At 38.4% G+C, this 9,661-nt stretch overlaps 1 protein-coding gene across 1 annotated transcript; it reads left to right on the top strand.

Annotated features, from left to right (window-relative positions):
- The first annotated feature begins 2,167 nt into the window (after positions 1 to 2,167).
- LOC138873834 (uncharacterized) lies at positions 2,168 to 2,767 on the top strand. Its single transcript, XM_070152314.1, has 2 exons — positions 2,168 to 2,448; positions 2,599 to 2,767. The coding sequence occupies exons 1-2, from the start codon at positions 2,168 to 2,170 to the stop codon at positions 2,765 to 2,767; spliced, it is 450 nt and encodes a 149-aa protein (XP_070008415.1).
- Positions 2,768 to 9,661: the final 6,894 nt, after the last annotated feature.

Below are 9,661 nucleotides of genomic sequence, written 5' to 3'. Positions count from 1 at the left end.
TACCCAACCGATATCTATCCTACCATACTATATGGCTCTGAAAGAGTTGAAGGGGCAGCTTGAGGAGTTGCTAACAAAGGGGTTTGTCAGACCAAGTTTATCACCTTGGGGTGCACCAGTATTATTTGTGAAGAAGAAAATGGGACTATGCAGGTGTGCATTGATTATCATCGGTTAAAAAAAGTTACCATTATGAACAAGTACCTATTGCCACGTATTGATGATTTGTTTGACCACTTGGCTGGGGTGTTCTATAAGATCGACTTGAGATCAGTGTACCATCAGTTGAAGATTCGGGACTCTGATGTTTTGAAGACTGCTTTATGTACTAGATATGGCCATTATGAGTTTCTAATAATGTCCTTCGGCTTGACTAATGCCCTAGCGACATTTATGGATTTGATTAATAGATTGTTCATACCTTATATTGATTCATTTATCATTGCCTTCATTGATGATATTTTGATCTACTCACGTAGCATGGAGGAGCGCGATCAGCATTTGAGAGTGGTGCTTCAGACCTTGCGGGAACAGAAGTTATATGCTAAGTTCTCCAAGTGTAAGTTTTGTCTAGATTCTGTAGCATTCTTGGAATATGTTGTATTAGGTGAGGGTTGTTAAGGTGGATCCCAAGAAGATTGAGGTTAACAGGTTGTTAAGGTGGATGCCGAGATCAGGAGTTTTTTGGGGTTAACAGGTTATTATTTCCAGTTTGTGGAGGGCTTCTCATCCATTACAACACCTTTGACTAGATTGACCCAGAAAGGTGTTCCATTAGTTAGTTCGATGATTGTGAGGCGAGCTTTCATAAGCTCAAGACAGCTTTGACTATATCACCAGTTCTAGTATTGCCTTCGGGTTCGGGGATGTATACGGTGTATTGGGATGCTTCACGTGTTGGCTTGGGTTGTGTATTGATGCAGGAGGGGCGAGTTATCACATATGCTTCCCGTCATCTGAAAATCCATCAGAAGAATTACCCTGTGCACGATCTAAAGTTAGCCGCGATTGTTCATGCTCTTAAGATTTGGATGCATTATCTTTATGGGGTGTCCTATGAGGTTTACACTGATCATCCTAACTTGCAATATTTGTTCAAGCGAAGGGATCACAATTGGAGGCAGCTTAGATGGCTTGAGTTACTGAAGGACTATGACATCACTATCCTTTATCATCTGGGCAAGGCGAATATAGCCATGGATGCCTTAAGCAGAAAGGTAGAGAGTATGGGTAGCTTGGCATTTATTTCAGTAGAGGTGAGGCCATTAGCTATGGATATTCAATCCTTGGCTAATAGACTTGTGAGGTTGGATATCTCAGAGCCCAGCCGAGTTCTTGCATGCATTGTTGCCTAGTATTCACTATTGGAGCTGATTAACGCTCGACAGTTTGATGATCCGCATTTGATGGTTCTGAGAGAGATGGTACTACATGGTGGTGCCAAGGAGGTTTCTATCGGCGAGGAAGGTGTTATGCAACTCCAGGGTCATCTTTGTGTTCCTAATGTCGATGTCTTGAGGGAGAGGATTCTAAAGGAGATACACAGTTCTTGGTATTCCATTCATCCAAGTGTTACGAAGATGTATCGTGACCTGAGATAGCATTATTGGTGGCGGTGGATGAAGAAAGACATAGTTGAGTATATATCTAGGTGCCTAAATTGCCAATAGGTTAAGTATGAGCACTAGAAGCTAGGTGACCTTCTTCAGTAGATGACTATACCAGAGTGAAAATGGGAGCGCATTACTATGGACTTCGTTGTTGGGTTACCACGGAACTTGCAAAAATTTGTTGCAGTTTGGGTCATTGTTGAGAGGTTGACCAAGTCGGCACACTTCATTCCAATTGTGACTACATATACTTCAAAGAGGTTGGCCTAGATTTATATTCAGGAGATAGTTCGGTTACATGGTGTGCCTGTTTCCATCATATCAGATAGAGGCCATAAGTTACTTCGCATTTCTGGAGAGCCGTACAGAATGAGTTGGGGACCTGTGTTGAGGTCAACAACACTTTTCATCCACAGACCGACGGGGAAGTCGGAGCGGACAATCTGATCTTTGAGGACATGCTCAAAGCATGTGTGATTGACTTTGGAGGGTAGTGGGATTGATTCTTACCTTTGGTCGAGTTTGCTTACAACAACAGTTATCATTCCAGCATCGAGATGGCTCCATTTGAGACTTTATATGGTCAGAGATGTCGTTCTCCCATCGGGTGGTTTGAGTCCGGCGATGCTAAGTTATATGGTACTGATTTGGTGAAGGATGCCTTGGAAAATGTAAAGTTGATTCAAGAGCGACTTCGCATAGCTCAGTCTAGACAGAAGAGTTATGCGGATCAGAAGGTGCGTGATTTGTCATTTATGGTTGGCGAGAAGGTTCTCTTGAAAATCTCGCCGATGAAGGGAATTATGAGATTCAGGAAGAAGGTCAAGTTGAGCCCAAGGTTTATAGGCCCATTTGAGGTGTTGAGATGAGTTGGGGAGGTTTCTTATGAACTTTCCTTACCTCCTAGTATATCGGGAGTTCATCCAGTTTTCCATGTGTCAATGCTCAAGAGGTATAATGCCGACTTGTCACATGTGTTATACTTCAGCAAGATTCAGTTAGATGAGAGCCTGGGTTATGAGGAGGAGCAAGTTGCCATTGTTGATAGGCAGGTTCACCAGTTGAAATCCAAAAGGATTTTCACGATAAATGGTTCAACAGAAGGGCCAACCAGTAGAGGAGGCAACCTGGGAGTCCAAGGAGGACATGCAGAGTAGATATCTACACTTATTCAGCACTCCAAGTATGATTCTATACCCATTCGAGGACGAACGTTTATTAAGAGGTGGAGAATGTAACGACCCAACCGGTCATTTTGCTTTCTAGAACCCCCATTCCCCTAAATAAGACTTTATTTTACGTGCTTTAACTTTTTTATGGCTTGCGGGATGGTTAGTTCGTGATTTGGAAGGTTTCGGGTTGAAATCGGAACACTTGATTCCTTAAGGTTGGCTAAAAAGGCTAAGTTTGACTTCGATCAACATTTTGACCAAACGATATTGGAATCAAGATTTGACGATTCCAATAGGTTTGTATGATGATTTCGGACTTGGGAGTATGTTCGGATAAGGTTTTGGATGACCCGGGATCATTTTGGCGCCTAATAGTGAAAATTGATTCTTTGAAAGTTGTGAAATTCTTTAAATTTTGTTTGGAGTAGGTTTTGGTCATATTGAGGTCCGAATGGAATTTCGAGATCGCATCATTCCGAGTAGTCTATGTATGATTCGGTGCGTTCAGAGCAATTTGAAAACTTGAAGTTTATATTTTAATTCAATTTGGTTTTGGGGTGTGATTCTTGGTTTTGTTGTTGTTTTACGCGTTTTGAGAGTTTGAGCAGGTCCGTATTACGATTACAGCCTTGTTGGTGTAGTTGGACTGCTCGGAGCTAAATCTAGGAAACCAGATTTTCCAGTTCCGGTTTCCGTCTTCGCGAACGTGGGAGGGCCATCGCGTTCGCGAAGAAGGATTTGGGGAAGAGGACAATTACCCTTCGCGTTCGCGATTAGGCTCATGTTTTCGCGAAGCCTTGTGAGACTAGACTTAAGTGTTCGCATAAGCCCCATCGCCGGGTCAAGATAAGTGCCCTTCGCATTCGTGAAGGTGCCCTTGCGTTTGCGTAGGACAAGGCTGGTAAGCCTTCACGTTTGCGAGGTCCTTTTTGCGTTCGCGTAGGCTAAATCTTCAAGGGCCTGGTCCGTTGCCTTCGCAAATGCGAGGCCTATTCCGCGTTCGCAAATAAGGAGGCAGTTGGGTAGAGAGTTTTAAAATCGGGACTTAACCATTTCTTGTTCATTTATTGCACACTTGGGCATTTTTGGAGCTTCAAAAAGTGGGATTTCAACCTAGCTATTGAGGGTAAGTAATTTCTACCTAATGTGAGTTTAATACATAGATTATGGGTAGATTTTAACATGTAAATTTATGGAATTTATGGGTTAGATGGAAAACCTATTTTTTTTTTTTTTTTATAAAAATGAGATTTAAACACGAAATTGGTTATAGAATTTAGTGAAAATCATATATTTGAGTTCATGATGTTATGGGTAACAACTTTGTTAAAAAATTTATGAAATCCGGGCACATGGGCCCGGGGGTGAATTTTAGGAATCTTACATTTAGGGTTAGGTAATCACTATAGTTGGAATATGAACGCTTGAACATATATTGATTAATTTATATAACATTTGATTTTTTGGATTGTTCGACATCGAATTGAGGCTTTGGGCACAATCTTGGACTGGATTTTAGGCTTTGAGACGAGGTAAGTGTTGATACCCAATTTTTCCCTATGTATGAAAATACTTTCAAAATAGCATATATATGCATATATAAGTATGTCCAAGTGTTTCAATAATTTTCCTAATTTCTAAAAGATTTTAAACCGATTTATTGCCCATTTAAGCAGTACAAAAACCAATAATTATTCCCAAAATTATTATTTTGGTGAATAACTTACTTTATTCTCATATTTATACCAAAATATAGCTAGGGTAATTTTATACATTTTTTACAAATTTATTTGGTATTTTAAAAGCTAAATTGCATATAATTGCAATTTTAGCCTATTTTAAGACCAATAGCATTTTATAATTATGAAATTGGTTCCAATATTTTTAAATTAATATTTATATATTATTAACTGATTCAGTACTTTTAATTTTCTTTCAAAATTATTTTTACTATTTTTATAAAATAGAAAGGGAAAAACTGGATATTTAAAATCTGACCCATTTTTGTTTCAATTATAGCCAAATTTGATCCCCTTAATTGACCCAATTTCAAGCCCAATTTTGGACCAGCCCAGTTGCATTTAACCCGACACGTAACCCAATTCAAACGACCCAACCCAGTTTCCCCACCTACCATCTTAAATTTAGGCCGTTGATCATTCAGATCAACAACCACTATTCGCCCTTCCATAATTAAACACAAGTGACTACCCTAATCCCCTCATTTCATTCCAACAGCCACCTCTAAAAACTCTCTCCTCTCAAACTCTCTCAAACTCCCTCGAAGGTTCCTGAAACCCTAATCGTCTTTGACCATTTTCAACCTCAATCTTACCGGAATCCATGGCCTCTCAGGTCATGGATGGCCTATACTCACCTCCCTCCGCTCTTGAACGCTTGGTACTCGAAGTTTCGAGGTCTGACCTCAATGATGTCCGTTCAGATCTTCTCCTATTCAAGGTTCTATGGCCTCTTCGGTCTGGCTCCGGCATATCCAAGCATTATGAACCTATTTCTGACTCACCCGGCTCCACATCGGACCTTTTTCCAAGTCTTTCTCGTTTAGGGTTCCTCTGAAACCCTAGCTATTCGAGGTTTTCTCTGATTTTTCTTAGATTTGTTATATATCCGTGCTCTACTTGAGTTTTTAAACATTTTCTCCAATTTTTCTTTCAAAAAATTACTTGTCTTCGATTTAGGGTTTCTGAAAAGTTCAAAATGTTTCTCCGACTTTTCATTTCTTTTTTATTTGTGTGTATTTGTCACGCATGTGCTTCTACTGCTTTCCTATGTTTTTCTACTATATATGTTCTTCTGTGCCTTGTCTTTCTACTGTGTTTCTACAGCATGCTCACATGTTCACCCTGCTATGTTTTTCCTATATGTCTTGTTGATATACTTTTCTGGTATTTTGTGTTCTCCTACTATATGTATTTCCTACTAAATTCTTAAGTTCTTTGTTGCCTTTACTGGACCTTTGTTTGAGTTCCTTTTACACAAGTCCCAGGTTTTTCTTAAACTTATGCTTCAAATCAGTTTCTTCACTTTGTTTTCTTCGAATTTGCTATTGTATTTGTTTGTTTTCTCATGAGTCTCTAAAAGAGATCTCTGAGCCTGTTTCAATTACTTTCCTCCTCGTATCTGTATCTGATTCGAAGTAGGAACCCTAGAATTTGGGGGTTTTGACGAGGGTGATCTTGTGTTTGGACTAGGGATCTATTTTGCAACCCTTGACTCTTTTAGACTCATTCTGAGTCTATGAACTAAGTTTGAATTTCTTTGTTGACGGCTTTGAACTTTTAGATTCTTCTATGCTAGACTCTTCTGATTAGCATGACAGCTCTTTCTTGTTTAAGCATGTTTGTATGCTTTTATATGTGTGTTGAACCTTTCTTCAAAAGTCTTTCCAACTTATGATTGATTCAGAATCCTTTTTTTAGGATTGATTGATTGTTATTGATTTTCCTTAAGTAAAACCTTTCCTCACTTTTCCTGACTTGGTTCATTCGTACAAAGCCTTCAATTTTGATTTCTTAGCTGTTAACTGATTTCCTTTCCTTACTTGCGCAAACCGTGTGCTATCAGACTCTTTCCTTAAATAAATCTCTGTGTATTTACCCTTCTTGTACTGCTTTGGAAAAGGTTTTGATTAATCTATTTCCTTAATTATTTTTACGTTTGAAATTAGAATTCCTTAATCAAAGGGAGATTTTTGTAATTTATTTTCAAATCATTCTCCTACCTTATTCTGCTTGCTTTCTACAGTATAAAAGGGCATGACCCTTCTACACTTTAACACACTCTCAATTAAACACTTTTATACTACTCAAGTATCATAGTTCTCTAATCATAGCATTCTGACTATTTGCTTGCAGTTTGGCTTAACAAGACTACTACTTTCTTTTCTTGTTTCCTTAAAACTAGTATGTTCTAGTTTGATTTTCAGCCTCATCCCAATGTGTTTATTTTATAGCTTCTACACCTCTGTCTGCTTTACTGCCTATGTTTAATGTTAATTAGCATATGCTTCTACTGTGAATCCCTGCACCCCTGTCCCCTTCTATGTGTTTGAGTTGAAGTTCAGAATATGGAAACATCCAAGTTGTTGCTCATGTATGGACTTGATCCCTTAGGGGATCCTGACTCCAAAACAATGTGGCTAACAGGCTGGTTGGGGTGTGCTGGCACTCCAATTGCTAGGTATGACCACTAGCTTGTCTTGGCTTTCCCAAAATTCTCTCTCTACACTTACACTCTCTCTTAGATTCTATGTTCTGCCCCCTCCTATGAGCCTTACTTTGGGACCTTGAGTTCCCTCTAAACTTGGACATTTGAGGCCTGGCCCTTCCACACTGCATTGTGACTCATATTCTGCAATATACTTGGGTGTGAGCACTCCCCGGAGTTCATTTGAGACTATTAGGGAGCTCTGACACATCCCAAGTAAGAGAAAGTCTTTGGAAATTTGATCTTTGGAGTTGGTTCATTTCATATTTTAGACATGAATTCTGAATTAGGCTCCCCTTGGTTGTACTTTAATTTCTGATGTAATTTTGCTTTTCTTATTCATTTGGGGCTGTAATAATTTGTAATAACTTATGGGGTTTTAGTGGAAAGGGGAGGGTAAATCATGCATGCAAACGGGGTAGATATCATGTTCATAGGTATTCATTATACTTCTGCAATCATGTCCTGCTTTCAATTCTGCGTTTTCATATAGAAATCCTGTTTATAGGTTCTGCATTTTCATATAGAAATCCTATTTATAGGTTCTGCATTTTCATATAGAAATCCTATTTATAGGTTTTGCATTTTCATATAGAAATCATGTTTACAGGTCCTGCATTTTCATATAGAAACCATGTCTATAATTTTCTGCATTTTTTTATTATCTAAAAAACATGTCTATAGGTTCTACATTTCATAACGCTGCATATCATACAGATAACCTGTCTATAGGACTTCTTGAATTCTGCATATGCATCCATCACTAGGCAAACGTGTTCACAGGTTTTAATAACACACAACATTTTAGATACCATGCCTATAAGACTCCTGCATTTTTATTTCGACTATAAACGTTTTTAAATCAATAACGCTTAGAAATCATACCTATAGGAGTAATCAACCGAATCTGAATCGTCTATCTCGCTTATAAGTCTAAAACCCAGTAGTAATGTCGCTTAATATTTGCAGAACTTATGTTCTTGTAATAAATAAGTCCTTTTCTTTAAAATTAGTATATTTGTTTTATGCATAGATATCATGCCTATAGGTTTCACCTAGGCAAGCTTTAGGGTAAAGGTTATAACTGCACCAGTCTTTGATAATTACAACCAGCGGGCAGGCCTAATTTTGGACTTCTTATCTGAAACCAGAGCATGCACAACGTTCTCTGACCACGTTGTGATTTACAATTCTAGAAACCGGTAGTGAGCTTTGAAGTCCTTTCTGCTTTCATTGACCAAGACTAGTATTGAAACATCTCAACTGGATAAAACCCTCCAAAGAAAATGAAATGCGATGATGTTTGAGTCAAGGATAAGAAGAATCCAAAACCAGATGGTTATTTCAAAAAGAGAAGGAAAAGAAACTTATCTGAGCAAGACAGCTGGTACCAATGGTCATGACATGCATTTTGAATTGATCGGCCCAATCTGTCCAAATAACCGGCTTTCAATCGCCATAATTTGTTGCCCAAAACTTCCATCACTTGTTTGGATTTCCCAGATCTTAACTTTGCTTTACTATGGTACCTTGAAACATTTTGCCACCCACATACCTTTTGCCATTCAAACATTTTCCAACTCACTTTCGCCTCAAGGTGCCCGCGAGGGTTTTCACCAATAAGACCCTCTCATTTATTTTCTCTCAGCTCCCATCGCCTTACGGTGCCCGTGAAGGTTTTCACCAATAAGACTCTCTCATTTTACTTTCGTTTTTTCTTGCTTGAACCAGAGTGTCGCCACTGATACAAATTACCGTCACCTGCTCGACCTGGCATTTCTTAGAAATTGATCAAAAGGTCTTTCTTTGGACCGTAATGTAGGCTTTTGGATTTGGTTAGAAAGAAAGGTATAAAAGGCTCAAAACAATTCGAATGGGTTTAAATTACAACTTTTGGAATCCAATTTTCACAAAAAGCACAACTTCTGCCCCAGTTTCTTGCTTGGGGATTTTTGGATTCTATTTTGGTATTACTGAACCTTGGAGTAAGGCTGCCTACGTACCCTTTCGGGATAAAGTCAAACGTAGTTCACTGTATTTAACTTTTGTCGTTGTGTTTTTCTTTCTTTCCTTTTCTTTCTCTTTTTTTCTTTTCCTTTTCTTTCTTTTCCTTTTCTTTTGTTTTTCTCTTCTTTCTTTTCCTTTTGCTTTTCTTTCTTTCCTTTTCTTTATTTTCCTTTTCTTTTGTTTTTCTCTTCTTCCTTTTCTTCTTTTCTTTTCTTTCTTTCCTTTTCTTCTTTTCTTTTCTTTTCTTTCTTTTCCCTTTCCTTTGTTTTTCTTTTACTTTGTTTTTGTTTTTGTTTTTTTCTCTTCTTTCTTTTCCTTTTTGTTTTCCTCTTCTTTCTTTTATGTTCGGTACCTGTATTCCCCGATAGTGCCGTTGATTCCGAAAGAGGGGTATGAAAAATAAGTAAGGCTCAAAGGGGATAACAAGGGATAATAGTGTTTGGATAGTAGGACGAAATGCCTTCATCATTTCAATCTTTAAGATATGCCAAATACAAACAGATACATTCAGAAAATAAAGAAATCATACATAGTATCTCTTGACCACATCGGAATTGATGGCCATTTCTTTACATTTTCCTTCCACATCTGTCAAATACAATGCTCCGTTAGACAACACTCTGGTTATTACAAATGGTCCCTGCC

This window comes from Nicotiana sylvestris, chromosome 1 (assembly GCF_000393655.2).
Source record: "Nicotiana sylvestris chromosome 1, ASM39365v2, whole genome shotgun sequence".
In the NCBI taxonomy this organism is placed as follows: Eukaryota; Viridiplantae; Streptophyta; class Magnoliopsida; order Solanales; family Solanaceae; genus Nicotiana; species Nicotiana sylvestris.
The sequence above is the reverse complement of the archived record's forward strand: the minus strand, read 5'-3'. Positions and strand labels throughout refer to the sequence as shown.

Excerpts from the sequence above, each read along its gene's own strand:
- LOC138873834 (XM_070152314.1), top strand. The coding sequence starts at position 2,168 with ATGGCTCCATTTGAGACTTTATATGGTCAGAGATGTCGTTCTCCCATC. Across the intron at positions 2,449-2,598 it reads AAGGTCAAGTTGAGCCCAAG|CAAGATTCAGTTAGATGAGA; the intron begins GTTTATAGGCCC and ends GTTATACTTCAG.